This window comes from Callospermophilus lateralis, unplaced genomic scaffold (assembly GCF_048772815.1).
Source record: "Callospermophilus lateralis isolate mCalLat2 unplaced genomic scaffold, mCalLat2.hap1 Scaffold_66, whole genome shotgun sequence".
Lineage (NCBI taxonomy): Eukaryota > Metazoa > Chordata > Mammalia > Rodentia > Sciuridae > Callospermophilus > Callospermophilus lateralis.
This window is the reverse complement of record NW_027514882.1, coordinates 5,690,085-5,711,782: the sequence shown is the minus strand read 5'-3', so window position 1 is coordinate 5,711,782 and position 21,698 is coordinate 5,690,085. Positions and strand designations below refer to the sequence as shown.

The 21,698-nt window shown below is 42.0% G+C and overlaps 1 protein-coding gene across 1 annotated transcript in view; it reads right to left on the bottom strand.

Moving 5' to 3' along the window:
- The window catches only part of LOC143389855 (alpha-1,6-mannosylglycoprotein 6-beta-N-acetylglucosaminyltransferase A-like), a 102,079-nt gene that overhangs the window by 37,164 nt on the left and 43,217 nt on the right, over positions 1-21,698 (bottom strand). Inside the window, exons 2-4 of the mRNA XM_076842622.2 lie at positions 20,876-20,952; positions 19,399-19,488; positions 3,938-4,087 (exon numbers count right to left, since the gene is read on the bottom strand). Coding sequence (XP_076698737.1) covers positions 3,938-4,087; positions 19,399-19,488; positions 20,876-20,952 — 317 coding nt within the window. The remainder of the gene's footprint in view (positions 1-3,937; positions 4,088-19,398; positions 19,489-20,875; positions 20,953-21,698) is intronic.

Below are 21,698 nucleotides of genomic sequence, written 5' to 3'. Positions count from 1 at the left end.
CCGTCATTTCATACTTCCATAACTGTGACAAGTTGCCTGTCTGTGGATTCTCTGAGGCTCATGCATAATCTATTTTCTTCAGGGTTGGGACCTTCTCAAGTGCAAAATGGGGACAACAACATTGTTTTATCTCATGGGGTTGCTGTGAGGATTATGTGAAATATTTCACAGAAAAATTCAATATTCCAAAACTTGGTACTCTATAAACATTTACTAAGTAGTGGCCCAAGTTCATATACCGCTACAGTGTCACACATCTGCACATCATGGGCTAGCATCAGTAGTTGGGGTTTAGTTGTATGGAAGTTGTGCTTGTAGCATCATGTCAGCACCCAAAAAGTTTTGGATTGCAACATTTTGGATGAGGGATATTTGGCCTGTATCCAGTACCTTCTATAAGCCAGGTGTTCTTCTAGGCATTGGAAATATACCCACAAAGAGAACAAGCAAAACCTCTGGTGCAAAGTTCATGGTGCTACATGGTGGCCTGGTTCCAGTGGTGGTGGAACCTCAAGTCCTGATTCTGAGAGAGGTTTCAAAACCCATCCAAGCTGTATAAGAAAAGTCATAGCTGAATGAATGTCTATTTGGCAGAGGGTGGGGAGTTAGGCATGAAGACAGGATAGGATGTGGCAGCCCGTTTGCCAAATCTGTCCAGGCCTCTATGTGAGCTGGCATGGTGGGGAACACAGGATCACCATGGTTTACCAAGGCTTGGAGGGGAAAAGAAATAAAGTCTGGGTAGAGAAGGGTACAGGTATAGCATGAGCACTAGTAGCAGCTTCACCTGGCAGGCCACAGTCAGAGATGTTCTGACTGCAGAAAGGAAGGTATCTTGTCTGGCTCCTACGTCAGAACTGCAGACACCCTTGCATCCCAGTGTTAAATGTGAATACCCTATTTAATATCACAAATGTAATAGGAAGCTTCCTGAAGCAAGAAGAGGAAGGTGGACATGAAGAGGTTACGATTAGGAAGGTGAAGAAAGAAAATATATTACAAGAGATGGAGATTTACATCAAAATTAAAAACATGCTACTCTAGCGAATCCTGATTTGCTGACCTCAACTGATCTCTTGGAGTTTGCTGGACTGAATGACTTGTCTGTGGTCCTTTGATAAATAATTCATTCATCCAAATTTTTATCATTTTCTCTAGATTCTCATCTCTTTCAGTGTTTCATTAATTCCTCCTGTCTTTCCAGATTCCCTGAAGCAAGAGTCTGCTGGAGATGCCTGGGCCCCTAATGGCATGCCAGGACAAATTATGCTGAGCAGAGGGTTTCCTGGGCTTGGTGCAGAGATTCAAAGAGGGCTCATAAAGAAAAATAATGAGTCTAGAGCTGATTAAACATCAATCATTCCTTCAAACCTCTCGAGGAGCTCAGGCTTGTTCCCTCTCCAGTATTGAGGCTGAAGACCTTGTGAATCTACTTTATTCCACAGTCCTCAGCAGCTCTACGTCTCCACTTCCAAGGTGGATTGGAATAAGTTGCTTTTAAATTGCTCAGAGACACAGAGGAAGGAGTTGGAAGCAGAAAGGGTTATAAATGCAAAGGCTGACCGGCCTTCCATGTCACTACTGCAGAGGCCAAGATCCATTCATTTTAGTGCATGAGGGTGTGTTCTGGGTGTGAGGAGAATCTCAGTGATACACTGCCTTAGCCTCATCCTATTTGCTAACTGTTTGAGCCATAGTTCCACTTGGAGTATTTTAATATATTCTTTTCAGATAAGCAGGCACTATGTAATGGGCTCAGGGACATGCTCAGAAGTTACCCATTTTTCAAGGATGAATACATGTCCCTCATGCTAAAATTCAAGCTGTCCTCCTTGGCTGTTGGCCACTCTGACATCGTGGCTGGGGTTTTATGGGCCTCTTCTTGTTCTCTCCTGGACATCAGGGACCTCAGTTTTGGCCTATTTCCTATTCTATGACAGGGTAAGTGGATGGTAAGTAAGTAAGGGTTCTTTTAAAATTTGCAAGGCTGAGCAAGACATTCATGAGGCTGGGTTAATAGAAGTGTGTGAGACAGTAAAGACATGCTCCTGAAAACCAGCTCTGCCAAATGTTATTTTAAAGGAGCTTGAACTTTTTCCACAACCTGATGTGGAGAAAAGTAAAATGAGGCAAATAGCAAAAAATAGCACTGCTGTTAAAGGGCCCGGACATCCTGATGATTCTAAAATATCAACGTAAGACAGGAGGTGATGGGAAGCAAATGGTAAAACGGGACACACGTCATTCCTGGAGGGCTTCAAATAATCATCTGATTACAGGTGACCTTACAAGGAAATAATATCTTCATTAAAACAAGGACTTAAAGAACTGACAGAATATTTTGTTCATGCTATTGCACAAATAACTTGAAGGTTGAAAGGATAAAATATATTTACAAATGAAGAAACTGAAGCAGAGGAGATAGATACTCTTTGATAGGTTGGTTTCCATTGAGTTTGGGTGTTTATGAGGCTGGTTCATCAACAGCCTAGCAGAGATTTCATTTGCAATTAAAACAATCACGAGTTAGAGTGACCTCCTCAACTTGACCTCAATTTACCATAGGCATGTCCAGCTCTCCAGAGTTAACAACCCTACTAGCACTGTCTACCTCTTAAAGCTGTTGTGAGATTCCAAGAGGATAGCACATATGAATGTACCTTCTAAATAAGATCAGTGATGGCTAACATGCTACAAAAGTTTATTTGTTCAACCTCTCTGCCCTATCTTGAATATAAAAGCAAAGTGAGCCAAGGACCAGAGTTAAGAAATCCACCCGTGATAATAAACTTCTCTATGCTTTAGGAAACACTAGTGGAGGGATCTGCTTGTTTTGTTCACTGTTGCATTCCTTGCACAATGCCTGGTATATACTAGTTGTTCAATAAGTATATGCAAAATTCATAAAAAAAACTTATTAGTAAATATAAGAAAGCATATCAAATAAATTAAAGGGCTTTCACAGCCAACTCTGTTATTCACAAGCTACCTAACTTCATGTGATACTTTAATGCAGGAATATAGAAAGGGCATAGCCCACAAAGCCCCAGACCATTATGCTCTAGTGTAGTACAATAACACTCAGTGGCTCCCCAACTATCTATGTGCAGTGTCTGCATGCCTCTTTCTGTGACCATTGACCCTTATTTCCTGTTGTATTTAATCATCTACTATTTTCCAATACTTTCTAGATAGGTTGCTTTCTAGTTTTCTCCTGAATATGCCATTGGCACCTTGGCTACCTGATTCTGTCTCTTTATATGGTTCAATAGTAGGTGTATCCATACCCCAGCAATCTCTTATATCTGTGATGATGATTTCTCTGCTCCCTGAGGCAGCAGGGATTTTTCTTCCATATGAACCTCTTCTTTTTTTTTTCTGGTGTCCAGGACATACTTGCTAAATGAGGAGGTATGAGGAAAAGCTGGTTAGGGACCCAATTTGATTCCTTGAACACAGATAACAGAGTGAAGAGTTCATTAACCCTGGCTTACTGTGAAGAGGCTCCTATTCTAGCAGAAGGACTGTCCTTTAAGATAGAGCCTTACCTTTCCCATGTTTGGCCCTACTCCCAGCCCCTGGCTTATTGCCTAGCACAGAGAAGATCCTCTGTAAATTTTTTTTATTATAAAGTTTCCTGACTTCCCCACTTATTTTTAGTTAGTTCAGGAATTGTGCAAATAACAATTTTTGAAAAAAAATTAATTGCATTATTTTTTTGCCAAAATCAATTAACAAACAGTAGCAACCTCCTTTCCCTATTCACTAATTTTTTTAGTGACAGCTGCTAGGAAACTACTGCCCAATCAAGGCCTAAAGAGCTATTGCATTGTTAGAAAGAAAACAAGAAAGAATCTGATTGCATTTTTAATGCCAAGGGAAACAAACCTGTAAAGAGCAACTCTGGTCAATGTTTACAAATCTACTGAAAACTCACCTTGGTTTCTCGGAGAAGAAATTGCAGGTCTCGTCCACTGAGTATGCCATGGTTTTTCACGTAACTGGAAATATTCTTTGTGCTGGAGCCATAAACTGTTGCATGCACTTCCATATATGTGTGGATGATGTCCAAATAGATCTTTCTATTCTAAAACGAGGGCACAAGCAGAAAGCATTTCTTGTTTTATTTGCTTAACAACCTGTCTGGAAGGATGGAGCTTCTAAGAGCTAGAGGCCTCAGGGGTGGGCATTCTTATCGTGGAAATGGCAGTAGTTTGGCAATCCAAATTCTGGACTTTCTTTTTTAAGGTTAAAAATAGTCATATTGCTACTGTATAACTATGCAAGAAATACACTATATTACAACACATTACTGAGTACCAATGACAACTCATTGCCACTCTTTGGAAGTATCGTCCTCACTTTGTAAATTACCAGGGATCCTCAAGTTGCTTTTGGCTCATCCTCTTTATGGGGGAGAGAGTTTGGAGATGGAAGACCCAGAGAAGCCAGAAGATTGGACTGGAATGTTTATCCGGAGATGCTAAGCTGTCCCCAAGGAATACAAACATCCCCAGCTCTTGCCAATATTTCTAGTGATGATTAACTCATGTTGTTGGAACTGGATCCCACTTAATTCTCGTCATGGGGAGAGAAGAGTTTCCCACAATATGTATCGATTGACTCAGTAGCTGGAGAGAGAAGAATATCCAGGTAGGCAAAAGTAAAAAAAGGGATAAATGGAAACTCTGGTAAGACCAGAAACATTCAAGAGTAGTTTTACTTTTTATTCTAGAAGCAAAACCAAGCCCCCCTTTTTTTTGTATTTGTAGGAACTGGATTTGAAGCATATTTTCTGAATCAAAACCACCTATAAAGTGGAAACCAGATCACTTTTTCTTCCTCTTCGTGTTTCCGTGTGACTAAGTTGTGCAAGCTGGATTTTGTACAGCTTGGTTGTTTGGTGTTTTATTTATTTATTTGAAAGCTGAAAAATTCAAGTTCTGTAATGTTTTCCAGTTGTATGAAGGTGGGACAAGGCTTTCCCATTCTAAGCCTGTTTCAGACACTTGAGGCAAATCTATTAATAGAAAGTTCTGTGACTCAAACCCATAAGGGACACAGGGTGTGACAACAGTAGCCATGGAGCACAGGGAAGAGGAGGCAGGCTCTGAATGCAGCCAGTCACAATTTGCCCTCTGCCACTCACTGCCCTCGTGACTATAACACAGGACTCTCAGTCTAGGGGAAAACTTTCAAATCATATATCAGAAATATTCATGAAGGATACAACAGCAAGTCCACATTCTCTATTTTACAGATCAGGATGACTTAGCATCAAGCAAGCTACTCCCTGAAGACTAACATATAAATAACATGAACGCTTGAGCTGCAAGTTTAATTCCAGGTGAAGTTTGGTGAGGCTGCTGGGCATAGTGATGAGGAACCATTTATAAATCACAGCTTCCCACTTGGGAGTTTGAGCCATGCTTAGGGCCATCTACCTGGGAAAGGTTAATTGGAGGGGCTCTGGGATATGGTTCTTATGGTAGACATGTTTGGTAACTCTTGCCTCACACAACCTCTTCTCAGGGACCCTGCCTCCTCCCCTGCTAATGGAACTGGGGGACCCAGGGATGGTGTGGTAGGCTGAAGCAGATGAAGAAAGTCAGAATCCTGACTCAGAGGGATTCCTGACAGATGGTGATAGACATTATAGCAAAAAGGTCATTCAGTGTTGGAATCTGTGAGGTCATAGACCAGGGAACAGGCCCCGAGGAAGCCAGAGGCCAATTGTGGTGTGGGAAAAGAATCAAGTAAGTACTAAAGGGAAGGAGGGGGTAGGCACGGGCAGATGGTAATGAGAGGGACTGCACTGAGACATCCCAGTGAGAGAAAGGAGGAAAAGGAGGGAGAGAGGGGAATAGAGAGGAAGAAGGGGCAAAGGGGAAGGGGGAGATGAAGGAGGAGGAGGAGGAGGAGAAGATAAAAGCAAGAGATGGAGAGAAAACTAGGGCCCACCCACGAGCAGCCATTCCCTATTCTAAGTGTGCCAGGTCTTTCTGGACACTTTCAACAGCAGCAGCTACCCAAACTCTTCCTGGACCCCACCCTACATTTTTAGCTACTGAGGGCTGATTCCAATCACACAAAAGGAGGCCTCTCAGGACATCCTGCTGGCCTTGAGGCAGAGATTGGGGGTGGGGACAGGCATCTCTCCCTTATAAAAAGGAGACACCGCCCCATGAAAAGTCAGCTGCTAAATAGTGAGGGTGGACCACAGGCCCCAGGTAAGACCTGCAGCAAGCTACAGGCAGAATAGGGAATGGTCCATCTGCTTCCCACCCTGCAGAAAACCATTCATGGCAGACTTAAGAGTAGAGTTCCCAGAGTAAATGTCTGTGAAAGAAATGATACACTAGGTTACATATGTACTGTCAGCAAATCCCAGGAAAGGTTGGGGCACCTTGAAGCATAACAAGGTGGCAAGTTTGGGCAAATAGAAAGAAGTCTACATAAAGGCTAATAAAGTCTTTGAACTCTTTAACACTAAGGCATGGTGCAGTCAGAAAGCAGGAATTATATTCAGAGAGGATTTATAGAATCTCACAAATGAGAAAATCCCCATGGATGATTGGAGGGAAAACTGTCTCAAGTATAACTCTAACCTTTGAAGCTGACATGGTAATTAGTTAACTCAGCCTTGGTTCTCTTGCTGACACTTGTCAGAGTTTGGTAGAAATCTCGTGAGTCTGAACCACACTATTTATTCCAGGTAAAGGTGCCACTGAAGTTTCTTAAACCAAACTATTATAATGCCTGAAGTGAACGCTCATGAGATGCTCAAGGAACCCAACAAGGCATTTCCAGCTCAGGTCTCTTTCCTGAATTTCAAGTCCAAATATCTCATGGCATTCTGAAATTTTCCATCTGTTATGCTGTAGTTGCTTCCAACTTAACAGGTCTAAAAGAGGACCCATCACCTAACCTGAGCAGTATCCTTGTATCTGCCCCTGAGTTCAGTGACCAGCATTAATCTCCCTACCAATACCTGGACCATAATCATTATTCCTCACTCCAATTCCTGCCAATATGTGCATCAAATCAATCACAAAGTTCTGCTGATGCTGCCTGTAGAATGTCAAGTTGGTCTCTTTCCAGGCCCTGATTGTTCATCTGGATTGTGCCACAATTAATATAAGCAGCACCTTACCACATACTTCCCTGTAGCTCAAAAGGGGATGTAACTTGTCTGTGGTTTCTGCAAGAGAGCAACAGTATGGGGACCCATTGTGAAACAATCTATATGGCTGGATGCAACTTTTGTATATTCTTAACCCTACAAAGCAATATTATGCATGTGGGTAATGTTCACACTTATGGACATTTGTAGCTGAAGTACAAAAACATGTAGGAGGATGATTGGAACTAAATTCCAGATACTGATTACAGAGGAGAGATGATCTACAGAAGCAGATGGAGCTTCAGTGTTATTTGTAATATATCATTTCCATGTTTAAAAATACTGTAAGTACTAACATCAACAAATCTGGGTGGTACTTGGATGTCTGCTATGATTCAGATGTGTTTCCCCAAGGTGATGTGTTAGAAATTCATATATTAATGGTATTTGGAGGTGGGCCTTTGGGAGGTAATTAGGATTAGATGAGGTCATGACGGTGAAGCCCCCAGATGACATTAGTGGTCTTATGAGAAGAAGCGAGGCCTGAGCTGGCACACTTGCTCTGTCTCCCCAGGGGATGTCCTCCTCTATATTATGATGAAGCATGAGGCCCTCACCAAGCCCCCAGAAGATGCCAGCATCGCGCTCTTGGACTTCTCAGCCTCCAGAATCATGAGCCAAAAAAAGTCTGTTCTTTATAAATTATCCAAACTAAAATATTTTATTATGCTAAGAGAAAATGGACTAAGACAATGCCTTGGTTTTTAAAGACTTCTGTATATTTCACAATGGAATTTTATTCAGCCATAAAGAAAAAAGAAATCATGGCATTTGCAGGAAAATGGATGGAACAAGTGGCCATCATGTTAAGTAAAATAAGTCAAACTCAGAAGGTCAAGGGTCATATGTTTTCTCTCAAATGTGAAAGCTGGACAGAAAAAGAAAAAGAAAGGTGGGGGTGGATCTCAGGGAATGAAAATCAAAGGGAGATCAGTAAAGGAAAGGAACCAGGGAGTGGAAGGGAGAGGGGGAGGCAGGGGGAGGGGGGAAGTGCTGGGGCGTGATACTGGCCAAATTATATTGTTACCTTGTGTGCATGTACAAATACACAACAACAAATCCCATCAATATGTACAATTATAGTACACCAGTAAAAAAATGTGGAAAAAACATTTGTATATTTGATATAGTTCACATGTAAAATGTAAAAATTTAAAACAGATGTGATCATGAATAAACCAAACACAGTATGTCCAAGACTCTAAGGCCTCACCACTGTCACCACACTGTAAGGCTTAGTTCCTGGCATCAAGGGGTTCAAGGGATCCCCTTTTATCTTCAGTGTGTGATGTGTACTCTACCCTTTGTGTTTAAGGGCTGAGGTTTCTTAAATTAAGTGTGTCCCTGCTTGCCTTTCCTCAACTCATGGGAAGGCCCAAAGAGGCGGGTGATATACAGGGATGGGGGCATCTTCTAGCATATACCCCCTTCCTTTCCCTTGTTTTGGTCATCCAGGCTTAGATGGAAAATCCAAGTCCCATTGATCAAAGAAGTGGGTTGAAATCACTCTAGGAAGCTTTCCTTCTCTGACTTAAGGGGCCAAAGTTAAAAAAAAAAAAAAAAAGCTTAGTCCCAATGCTCTGCCACCTACTAATTCCTGAGATCTAGTCAGAAAGGGCTTGCACTGAGGATCACACTACAGCAAGCCACCACCCATCTTAGAGCCAGGGGAAATGCTGCTACCACGTTCCAGCTGAGTGACTTGCAGCCCCCTAATATTTTCAGTCCCTAGTTCAATTTAAATTCCCATTAAAAACAACGGATCTAACTGATTAAAATTTAAATCTACCTAACCTCATCTGGGGGCAGGAGATGCAAAGGGAAAAGAGAGCCCTGATGGAGTCAACGAGCACCGCAGTCGCGTGTCTTTGGCTGTTTATGGCTATAGCTGGGGGCAGGCACATTTGCGGAACTTGTAGGAAGATATTTAGAGCCAGGATGGAGAGATTTAGGAAAACAATTCAATCTAAGCAACACTGGTAAGCGCTGCAGCAGGGGAGGCAGGATGCAGAACTTGAGAGGCAGAAGCTCTGTGTCTAACTTCTCTTTCATCTGGGAGTATAGACTTGACCTCTGGAAATGGCAGTATTTTGAGCTTTAGATTGGAGTATGGATGGCATGTATTTTTCCTCAGTAATACCCCTGTTCCCCACTGCAAACACACATAGCCTCTTCTACTTCATTTCTACACATCCATGTAGCACCTGGTGACCTGCCATTAACAACAACAACAACAAAAACGAATTTACAGCCCTGCCCCAAGTTTGTTTGTCTAGTGGAAAGTACCTGGTAAGTCTGAGCCAGGGGAATTCTCCCTGGGACGTGCCAGGCAGTATGGAGAGTCAAGACCTCTCCAGGCAATAGAAATTGGACTGCAAAACTGGGCTGTGGAGGCAAGGGCAGATCCTACCCTGCGGAGACCAGACTCAAAGAAAAATGAAGCCCTCACACATACAAGGCCAAGTGGGAGAGAGTTTGTGGCCCTGAAAGGCTTCTGGTCTGCAGAACCAGTTAATTCTGAGCCCTGCTGCATCCTTGCCCTCCATCAGGGTTCCAAGAGTCAGCACATCCTGGCTATGGTCCAGGCCAGGGAAGTTGGGCTGCCATTTCCAGCACAAAGAATCTGAGAAGGACACTTGTGATCAGGAGCTTCCTGGAGTTTCAATCACTTTTAAAGTAGTAGCTTCCACCTCCTTCCCCACAAATTAAGAAACTGGTCTATTACATGGTTTTACAACTATAGATGCTCCTTGACTTACAATGGGGCTACGTCCTGGTAAGCACAGCTTAAGAAATGATATGGTAAATCACAAGTGTATTTAATACTCCAATGAACCAAGTCGAACTGTAAGTTGGGGCCATGTGTGTACAATAATGCATCATGTTTTCCTTAAGAAACAAGGCCATAGAATAAGCACATCTAGACTGAAAATAGACATACAAGTCCTTTACTAGTGCTGCGATATTCCTTCTTAAAAGATTATGTGTGGACTTGTCCACTGTACTGAGTGGCCATCTTGTGCATCTTCTGCTGCTCCCGGTCTCCTCCTTTCACTCTGCACCTGTCCCATCCTGTTGTCACTTCTGTAAGCTAAGTTCCATTGTGCATGATGACACACATACATTATGAGCCTTCCCTGATTTCCCCAGCTGCCTGCTCTTTCTCTTTCTCTTTCTCAGTCAGTGCTCACATCAGCCAGGCTAGGAAGAAGCCACAAGGTGGAATGGTGGGACATGGGGGTTTAGTTTACTGTGAGGTAAACCAAGGCCAATGGCACATTGGGCAGAGCAGGGCAAATAAGCCCACTTCTTTTATGTCACCTAGACGATGCTAAAGCAGAGATCTTTATAAACCTCCAGGAGTCCAGTATCCACTGTGCCCCCATGTCTGTATGGCTCTTGGTAAAACAGAGGAACAGCGTGGTTACACACTCCATCACATCTTCTCACACTTTTCCTTTGCCACAGTAAAATATGGTAGTCTCTCTTTATCTATGAGGGATAGTTCCAAGAACCCCAGTGGATGCCTGAAGCTGCAGATAGAAAGGGAACCTACATATACTGTGTTCTTTCCTATATATAGGAACTTATGATCAATTTTAATTAATAAGTTAGGCACAATGAGAGACAATAGCTTACAATAAAAGAAAATAATGATAACAACATATGGTCATAAAAGTCATCCAACACTTAGAAACTGGTTGTTTCTGGAATTTTCCACTTACTATTTTAAGGACACAGTGTAACACAGTTAAATGAATTTATGGACAGCAATCCTAGAGAGGAGGGGCTACTGTGTGTGAGTCTGCCTCAAGCCCTACTTCCTAGAAGGTAAGATACTATTTCCAAACTCTAGCTCCTTCAATCCACCTTCTAGTTTCTCAAATGAAAATTTTGCTCTCCTATAGAAATGGTTCTAAAGGTCCCTCCGGTCATTTGGATAAAAGACTCCTTTCTGAACTCTATACACAAGTCCCCTCACAATCTGGGCTTCTTTCCTGAAAGCTCTCCAACTTTTCCTTCTATGGTTTATTTCTTCTCTATTTCCTTCTATGGTTTATTTCCTTCTGGTCATTCCCAGCCTCTCTTGCACCTGGTACCATTGTCTTTGCCTGCAATGCCCCTCCTTCCTCTTTATTTTTCTCCTGGATAGACTTCTTCATCCTCATCCTTGACAAGTCTGATTTCCTGCATTCACCCAAGTGAATTTCACTGCTACCAGCTCTGTATCTTCAAGATCTTCTTGCTTGATCTCTGGGCAACACAGTCCCTGGAGGTTCCCACCCAGGTGGAACTGTGGACTTCTAAAGAGCAGGACACGAACTCAGCAGAGACCTGATACTGAGCAAGCACTCATACATGATGATTAAGAAGGATAGAGGATGCCCAGACCACAAAGCATTTATGGATTTATAGAAAAGACAGTCTTAGGTAAGGCCTAGTTCCTGATACACACTAAGGATCTGTTCAACTTCCCAGGTGGGGGTCAGGAGCCATGTCCTTCCACTTAGATAAGGAGTTCAAGTTCAGGACCATCTAGACTTATTTTTAATAAAAAATAAAAGGAGAATTATGAACCTTAGAAGGTACACTGTACAATTGATTCACCTTCCTTTTAACATAGCTACTAAGAATAAGGTTCTCTCAAATGCAAATCAAAACTACTCTGAGATATCATCTTCCTCTTGTCAGAATGGCAGCTATTATGAAGACAAACAACAATAAGTGTTGGTGAGGATGTGGGGAGAAAAGGTACACGCATACGTTGCTGACGGGACTGCAAATTGGTGTAGCCAATATGGAAAGCAGGATGGAGATTCCTTGAAAAACTGGGAATGAAACCACCATTTAACCCAGCTATCCCTCTCCTCAAACTACACCCAACGGACTTAAAAACAGCATACTATAGAAAAATAGCCACATCAATGTTTATGGCACACAATTCACAATAGCTAAACAGTAGAACAAACCTAGATGCCCTTCAATAGATAAATGGGTAAAGAAAATGTGGCATATATACACAATGGAACATTACTCAGCAATAAAAGAGAATAAAATCATGGCATTTGCAGGTAAATGGATGGTATTGGAGAAGATAATGCTAAGTGAAGTTAGCCAATCCCCCCAAACCAAATGCCAAATGTTTTCTCTGATATAAGGAGGCTGATTCATAGTGAGATAGGGAGAAGAAGCATGGGAGGAATAGACAAACACTAGATAGGGCAGAGGAGTGGGAGGGGAAGGGAGAGGACATGGAGTTAGGAATGATGGTGGAATGAGATGGATATCATTATACAAAGTACATGTATGGAGACACGAATTAATGTGAATATACTTTATATACAACCAGAGATATGAAAAAATGTGCTGTATATGTATAATAAGAATTATAATACATTGTGCTGTCATATATAAAAAAATCAATAAAAAACAAAAACAAAAGATAAAGGAAAATGATCCAAAAAAAAAAGAATAAGGTTTTCTCTCATAGGAATTTTGAGGTAAAAAGAAAGAAGAGAGGTGCAAAGGGAGACAAAAGGAGACAACCTCATCTGCCTGCTCCTGAAGGCTAAAATTCAACAAGGATGAAAAAGTGTTTTATTCCAAGATTAGAGGTAAGCTCTAAAATGAAAATCTCTGTGAATTTCAGCACTGAAGCAGAAATAATTTACATTGCAGAATAATTTAAAGTCTGTGCAGTTCTTGGCTCATTTATCTCATGTAACCCCCTGAGAGAAAGGTGTGTATGTATGGGGGAGGGGGAGCAGTCCTTGCTGTATCTCATTCAAGTCTTGAGGGTTCCAGAAGATCTTCAGAAGCCAAGGATCTCAAAGGCTACCCCACCTGCCCTCCTCCTCCCCACATTCTTTCTTTAGGCAAAGAAATGGTGCTCAGTTCTGACAGCAGGAGTAACAAGGGGAATTCTGCTCTTTTGCCACTGGCCTGGCCTGTGGTCTACCTGTGGGCAATAAAAAGAAAGAATTCTGCTGCTTATGATACACTTGTTGAGTGTTTCTAATCCCCAAATCTGAAATTTAAAAGGCTCAAAAAAAATCCAGATTTTGTAGCATTTCAAGTTTCAAATTTTCAGATTTAGGATGCTCAATCAGGAAAGCCTATGCAAATATTCCAAAATCAAAAACTCTCTGAAATTCTGGTCATAAGCATTTCAGATGCTAAATAGAGCCACATTTGAAACCCAGGTGATTTAAATAAAAGGCTGAATGCAAAGTCAATTCCTATAAATTACATGCCTGAGTTTTCTTTGGGACCAAGGAGCAGCAAAGAGACGTCTGAGCTATCTGTGACTTGGGTTTCCATTAACCATTGGAACTGATGAGTGGTTTAAATGAGATTGGATATTTGAGGTGTCCGTCTTAGAGTGGGGGCTCAATGATGCTTCATTCTCTCTACCACCCAGAGACCCCCCAAAACAAGGGCACCTCTTTCACCACAATGGTCCTGTCCATTCCAGGCAATAGTGCAGTGTCAGACATATAACAAGCAGTCACAGGGATACTATAAGGGGTCAGTCATTCTGATGGCTTCACTTCCTACATGATTAACCAAAAATGATCTGTAGATCACACATAATGAGGGCAAAAGTGGAGGTTTCTAAATCTGTAATTCAGTGGGATCTGGCCACTGAGACAACCCTAAGAAGAAGGAATGAAGGAAGGAAGAAAGAATGCCACTTATTAAGACAGGGCTGGGGCTGGGGCTGAGCAGTGGAGCGCTAGGCTAGCATGAGCATAGCCCTGGGTTCGATCCTCAGCACCATATAAAAATAAAGAAAATGAAGGTATTGTGTCCAGCTACAACTAAATTTTTTTTTTTTTAACACCGTTCTGCATCTGATGCTGCAATTCACCAGGTAACTAAAAAGATGAGGCATTTTACTTTATTTCCTTGTGAGATCTGTCAAACTTCTAATGTTGAAAATAGATAGAAAAAAGAATTGGCTCTTTCAATAGGATAACTAGAACAAAAGTCACTGGGGCATATGCTGATCAAGTTGAGAAGCCAAATAAGGATATCCCTCTAGGTTATCTTATCACCCGCTAGAGAAATCTGGCATATGATATGGGAAATTATCAATCTTCAGGGTTCAATGAAGTAAGAAAACAGGGAGAGAGGAGAGAGGGGAAGGGGAAATGGGGGAGAGACATAAAACGAAAAAATAAACCAAAACCAGACCAGCAAACCCCAACAATGACTGAGGTATTATCTAGGATTTAAAATACTAGATGGGAATTAATTGAAGGAATTAATTGGCTTTGGAAACCATCTCTGCCAATTTCACTTTAACAATTATAGTGGGTATACTGACTCCATATACACCAGCTCCCAATTTATTTTTTTATTATTTTTTTTAAAGAGAGAGTGAGAGAGGGAGAGAGAGAGAGAGAGAGAGAGAGAGAGAGAGAGAGAGAGAGAGAGAGAGAATTTTTAATATTTACTTTTTAGTTTTCGGCGTACACAACATCTTTGTTTGTATGTGGTGTTAAGGATCGAACCTGGGACCCGGGCCGCACGCATGCCAGGCGAGCATGCTACCACTTGAGCCACATCCCCAACCACCAGCTCACAATTTAAATGCAAACACAAGCATCATATCCAGAGATAAACAGGTAAGGGGAAATGTGCTTTCCATTAAAAAAAAGTGAGGTAAAGGGCATGCTAATTAGCTTGATTTGGTCTTTTACAATATATGAGTGTATCAAAACATTGTGTTGCACAAACTTAGACAATTTCTATTTTTCAATTTAAAAAAAAAGCATCAAGGGAACTGTTGAATTTCTAAATTACCAGAAGTCAAAGGATCTAAAGTTAAATCAGATTTGGTGAGCAAGAACCATACATTGATTTTAATTCTAAAATGGAACCAAAAGCCCACTTATAATGTCCAAGGCTAAGTGACAGGCCACAACTATCTTCAAATAATGATGACATTGAAAACCATAAATGTATCAGTTATGTTGATTGCCTGTCTTCCATTTCTAGGCTCTGCTCTAAGTACTTTCTCATAGAAACGAGAATCCTCACAATACACTCAAGGTAAGGTCTTTCAAAACCAAACAAAAATTAAAACTAATAGTTACTAAAGGAAGAACCCCAGGCATGAAGAAGTTGAGTCACTTTCCCAAAATCACAAAACATAGAAAACAGGAGAAATGGAAGCTGAAGTTCAGTTATGAGGCTCTAAGGCAGTAAGTAATCCTATTGAAGTGACCATCACAGTGAAACTTTTGAACTCTTATAAGGTAACTTGATGATGCTTTGATTAAAAAAAATTTTTTAAAGTCCTGGTTCAGGGTTATTTTTAGAATAAAACTTAAAAAAGAGGTTCCTAGCACTCTCCCAAGAGAAACCATCTCTATCCTTCCTGGATCATTCTTCCTCTCCCATCTGACTCTTAGGATGAGCACACAGCATGATGGAAAGAAAATGAGTTCTCAGTAGTTGACAATAGATGATTATGACAGATGTTCAAGAAGTGCTCACTTAGAATTTGCCTAAACAAAAGGGAAAACCTGATCATCTTCAGAAAAGAGTGATTGAGTAATGAATTCCCATTCCACACTTTGTGACTATAAGAATCATGTCCTGAAAGGAAACACTCTGTCTCCAAAGTAAGTACAGATGACCCATGCAGAGCCAAATCTGTCCAGCAGTCCTTTCAATTTTGCTTCAGAACCTTGCTTTTCTTTCCTTTCAGCTCCCCTGGGAACTGGGAGTGGGCAGTGGTCTCAAAGGAAGGGAACAGGTCATGAATAATTGCAGTCCCTTTCTAGCAGGTCCCCCCCACTTTCGTACTGTGGATTGAACCTAGGGACACTAAACCACTGAGCAACAACCCCAGACCTTTTATTTTTTATGAGACAGGGTCTCATAGGGCCTCCCTAAGTTGTTGAAGCTGGCTTTGAACATATGATCTTCCTGCCTCAGCATCCTGAATTGCTGGGATTACAGGAATGTACCACTGCACCTGGCTTTTCAGTGGTCTTTATTGCACTCCGACAGCTTTCCAGCTCCTGCCTCAGAGATGGAGAGGAAGTTGAAGTGGGAATGTAAAATCCTCTATTCTGTCCTCAGTCCTCTCCTTCTTGGGAAGGTGTGAAATTGGCTTGGTTTGTCAATCATAGTGCACAGTTGGATTCTGGCTATATTCTATCACAGGGAAAGGGGAAGAAAACTTGAAAATTAAATTGAATGAGAAGCCTCTCCCTCGGGGCAGGAAAAGTACTTCTAATTGACTTCTCACTGGAGTGAAGGTTAATTTGTAGACCCAAGCCTTAACCCCCTACAGAAGGAAATGATAACTTAGGCCACAGGCCACCCAAGTCACAAATAAGAAACACACAGAGATAACCAGTAGTCAGACGGCCCCTGGCATATGCCTATAATCCCAGCAACTCAGGAGGCTGAGGCAGGAGATTGCAAGTTCCAGGCCAGCTTCAGCAATTTAGCAACACCCTGTCTCAACATTGAAAAAAGGGGTAGATGTGGGCCTGGAGATGTAACTCAGTGGTAGAGGTTCAGTCTTCAGTAGAATAAAAACATAAAAATAAAAATGTATTTGCTAGCAGCCCGCTAATGAGGCAAAGCACAAGCCCAACTCTTGAACTTTTAATTTCCAAGAGGTTCTAAACTCATTTATTCTGGGGTTCTCATGATGGCCACAGAGTGGCCATTGAACAACTTGTCAAAAAATTTTTTTAAAAAGTCTGTGGGACTGGAAGTATAGCTCAGTGATAGAGCATATGAGAAGCCCTGGGTTCAATCCCCTGGACTATACAAAAAAGTCTGATTTAAATGTACTAAAGAAAGAGGGAATGATCAAAAAAGAGAGGCAAACTCCATAGAATGCAGGGATACATGCTGGCACGCTGAATACCAATACTGACCTGACTTCTGTAATCAAAAGAGGTCTGCTCCTGTCACCTTATGAAGCAGAAAAGAAAGGCACCTGAATCCCACTAAGAGACCCAAGTGGTGGGAATATGAGGTTAAGGGATCATTCAATAAGCTGGTCCTACCAAGCTAACCTTCATATGCAGGAGAAATGTGGATTCAAAATGCCCATAAGAACACAAGTTACTCTGAAGGGGGGACTTTTGTGACCCTTACACAGACCAGGTTTCAGAAGTCAGGGAGAGGCCTGGGGTTGTGGCTCAGAGGTAGAGCACTCACCTAGCACGAGTGAGGCCCTGGGTTCAACACTCAGCACCACATAGAAATAAATAAATAAAGATATTGTGTCCAACTACAACTAAAAAATAAATATTAAAAGAAAAGAAGTCAGGGAGATAAGGATAATTCACCCTAACCATAAAATCTATAACAAGAGGACCCAATTAGCACTGTGACAAGCATGGGCCAAAATGACCTAACATTGTCCTGGACCTTTACCATGCACAGTGAGGACTTAGAAGACTGATATCATTCTGTTGTCAGTCAAAAGTCAAGAGGTAGACATGGGTGGGACTCTCTGGAAACTCTCCTTGGACCCTCAATGAAACTTGAGGGAAGGAGGGGCATTTTGTTCGTCTCCTCTTTGAGAGGACTCACTCTCTCCTTGAGAGTGTCCCCTTTTCCTATCCCTTCAATGAAAGTATGCCTAGTACTCTTGAGAGACATGTCTGATGTGATTGAAAGAGCCAGCAAGAAAGGACCACTCTAGTGGCCTCAGCTCTACAATGGGAACTTGCCCTGTAACATCACAATGAAAACTATGGCAAACACATTTAATTTAGCTTCAAAACTGGAGTCATTTTCCATGGAGCACCGGGGAGCTATTAATGTTGGCTAAATGGCAATATCAACAGCACACAAAAATAGGATAGGATGAAAAAGAAATGGCAGCAGAAAGCCCACTGAGCTGCATTCTCTGAAACTGGTCTTCATCTGTTTCATCAGCCCTGAGGGCTGGCCTGGCCATCAGTGGGAGAAGGAGAAGTAGCAGGGTTTGGTCCCCTAGAGGTTCTTCCCCTTCAGCTGCTTCTGTATAGACCTTAACACCTCTCCACTCCTTGACTTTCCTAAAGGTGAAATGAAGATCACTGAAGCCTATAGCAAATCCAGTGTGGTCTGGAAAATGCTCTGCAATCCTTATTTAAAACAAACAAACAAACAAACAAAGCTTCTATTTAAATTCAAGGGTGCAATAACAGAAGTAAGAGAAGGCAAAAGTAACTAATTCAACCTTTAAGAAAATGGCTAACTCTGGCCACATGACAAGAAGCTCAGTATCACTAAAAAAGGAAATGCAAACCAAAACCACAATGAGTTTTATCACTCACATCCATAGAGATGGCTACTATCGAAAACACAGAAGGTACCATGTATTGGTGAAGATTTGGAGAATCTGGAACCCTTGTTTTTGGTGGCAATGTAAAGGGTATGACTGTCATAGAAAACAATACAGCAGGTCCTCAAGAAATGAAAAATAGAATTATTGAATCATCCTGTAATTCCATTTCTGGGTATATACTTTCCAAAGAACTAAAAACAAGGTATTCAAGAGAAAATTATACACCCAGGCTCAAAGCAGCATTATTCACAAAAGCCAAATGGAGAAGCAACCCAAGCATTCACAGATAGGTGGATAAATAAGCAAATGGTAGTATATAAACACAGTGGCATATGGTTCAGTCTTAAAATGGAAAGAAACTCTAACACATACTACAACTTGAAGATTAGTGAAGTGAGCCAGATGCAAATTATACGATTTTGTTTTTAGGGGGTAACTAGAATAGTCAAGTTCAAAGAGACAGAAAGTAGAATGATGACTGCTAGATGCTAGGGGACAAAGGTGTGGAATTAGTGCTAACTAGGTACAGAGTTTAAGTTGTGCAAGATGAAAATGATTCTGGAGATGGGTGGCGCTGATGTTTACACAATACTGTGGAAGTACTCAATGCCACTGAATTGGTCTTAAACGTGGTTCAGAGGGTAGATCTCACATTACCTGTTTTTCACAATAGGAAAAATTGAAGGAAAAAGTGAACAGCTCACTCAAGCCTGTTTTTCTACTAATGAAAAAAAAATCTTTTGAGAGGTGGGGAGAATAATGACAAAAAGACCATAGTTCCTCCATATAAAAACAACACTACACATTTTGAAACTTTTCAAATTCCAGGCTCAGCCACAAAACAGTTTAGCCACACACATGCACCCCGCCAGGAGCCACAGGAAGTGAGCTACTTACCTACCTCACTGAGGTAAATAAAAAATGAGCAGGTGGACCCATCCACTCCATAGTCTGCGTAGCAGCGATCCGAGCGCCACATATCTTTCATCCACTGAAATGACAAGCACACACATGAACACCTTTCAGCTCTCCATTCCCTGGGCTCCTACCCATCTGCTGAGAGAAGGAGGGGGTATAAAGGGTGATAGCAGGGTGAATGGTTCAAACCATAGCTTAACAACAGAGCAAGTGGTTGCTGAGCCACGATGACCAGATGTTCAACACCTGGAGCACCCACAGGAAGACACTGGCTTCAGCTAGGCCACAGCTGTAGAGTGAGGCCAGGAGAGGCCATGCCTAGCAGAGTTTTATCAAGGCCAAATGCACATCTTCTGGAAACTAGGGTTTCACCAATGCCTGAAACACAGAGTGTGGGCAGGTGGGCCTGAGTGCAATTTGAGCATCGGGGAGCACCTGCTCCAAAGGAGATCAGCAAGTGCTTGCCAGGTTGGTCTCACAGTCATAACTGCAGACCTAAACTGAAACTTCTCCCTGAAAGTTACTGGGCAGGCTATATAATTTTCTTTTTAACTATAGACTTTATGTTTTAGAGCAGTTTTAGGTTCACAGCAAAAGTGAGTGGACGGTACAGAGCTTCTATGCACCCTTCTCCACAACACAGCACTCCCATCAACATCCTGCATTAGAGTGTTACATTTGCTATAATCAGTGACCTACATGAACACATCAATATCAACTCAAGACCATCATCCACATTAGGCTTCACCTTTGGTGTTGTACATTCCATAGCTTTAGATAAATGTATTATAGCATGCATCCACCATGAAATTATCAATGGGATAGTTCATTGCCTAAATAATCCCTTCTGCTTTACCTCATGTCTCCCACCCCCCCAATCCCCTGGCAACCACTAATCTCTTTACTGTCGCTATGGATTTTTAAAAAAAATGTAACATTGGGCTGGGGCTGCAGGTTGGTGTTAGAGAATGAGCGTAGCATACATGAGGCATGGGTTGGTCCCCAGCACCAAAAAATAAAAAATGATAACTCTGAAAGAGTGGCCCAGTATCGCTGGGTACTCACCACAAATGCAAATGTGGCACCAAATTTATAGCCTGGATTAAATGATCAGGAGCCTGGGACTAAGACGGCAGGGAGGTAGGGGTAGGGGGCAGGTGGACACTAAGAAACCCTCACAGGAAGCACCCACCCACTAGAGGCTGGAAAAGAAAGCAGCATTATGGCAGGCACCCAAAGCGGGCCAGGCTCTTCCAGTGTGACCATGGAGGGTAAATGTTGACTAACTCCATGGGGTTGGCATAAGCAAAGAAGGGTCATGATGGCCACAATGCAATACTGAAGGATGGAGGCACCCCTTAAATAACTCACTTCCAGGTCTCACTCACTCATTTGTATCTGGGGGGGTGGGGTGGAAGATTGAGGATGATGGAAATGAGCAGGTGATGCTTCAGCCTTACCTTGATCTTCCCCTCGTAGTGGGGGTAGCCATCCATAGGAGGCAATACACATTTTTCTCGAGCTCCATTAATGATATCTAAAAAAATGAAAAACAACAAAGGATACCATCAAGTCCATAAAATATACATGCCTAACATCCTTGTCAGCAGAGAGACAGGAAGAGAAACCAAAATAAGAGATGCCCATCATGGCAGCCAGGTTCTGACCCATAGAACCTCACCAGCTCCAAACATGTTTGATTGGTCTGTGGTGAGGACCTGACTCCAGGAGACCCCACCTACAAGATGATGACCTCTGACTGGTGTGCCTTGGCTCAGAACGGTGAGTAGGCTGACCAGTGTGCTTGCTTAGAAATTTGCAAGTGAGAAACAGAGAACCAAATGAATGGGGAGCAGGAAATAAAGCCATGAGATTAGGAGTGCCTGCCAGGGCTGGGGGGTGGGGGGGCATCGGAGGCCACATGGGCAAAGTGAGATCATGCAGAAACTTCATGCAGTCATGTGTATGAGCTCAAGAAACCAACAGGAGACAGAAGGGCAAATAGAACTTGGGTGCAGAGGAGCAGAGAGGCACAAAACACCTGCGCCATCTTGAGGAATTCCCACTGTGGTTCCAATAGGGACAGCTCCTTACAGATATTAGATTTCCACCAGGATTTCTTTATTGCTTTATATATTTTCTCACCACAAATCCCATTTATAGTAACTAGTACAAGTGGATTCCGCTTCCTGGTGACTATAGAATCAAAACTGAAAAAAGAGCAGCATTCTTACAAGAAGCTTATAATCTAAAGAGAAAGAGTGAACAAGAAACTGAACGGTA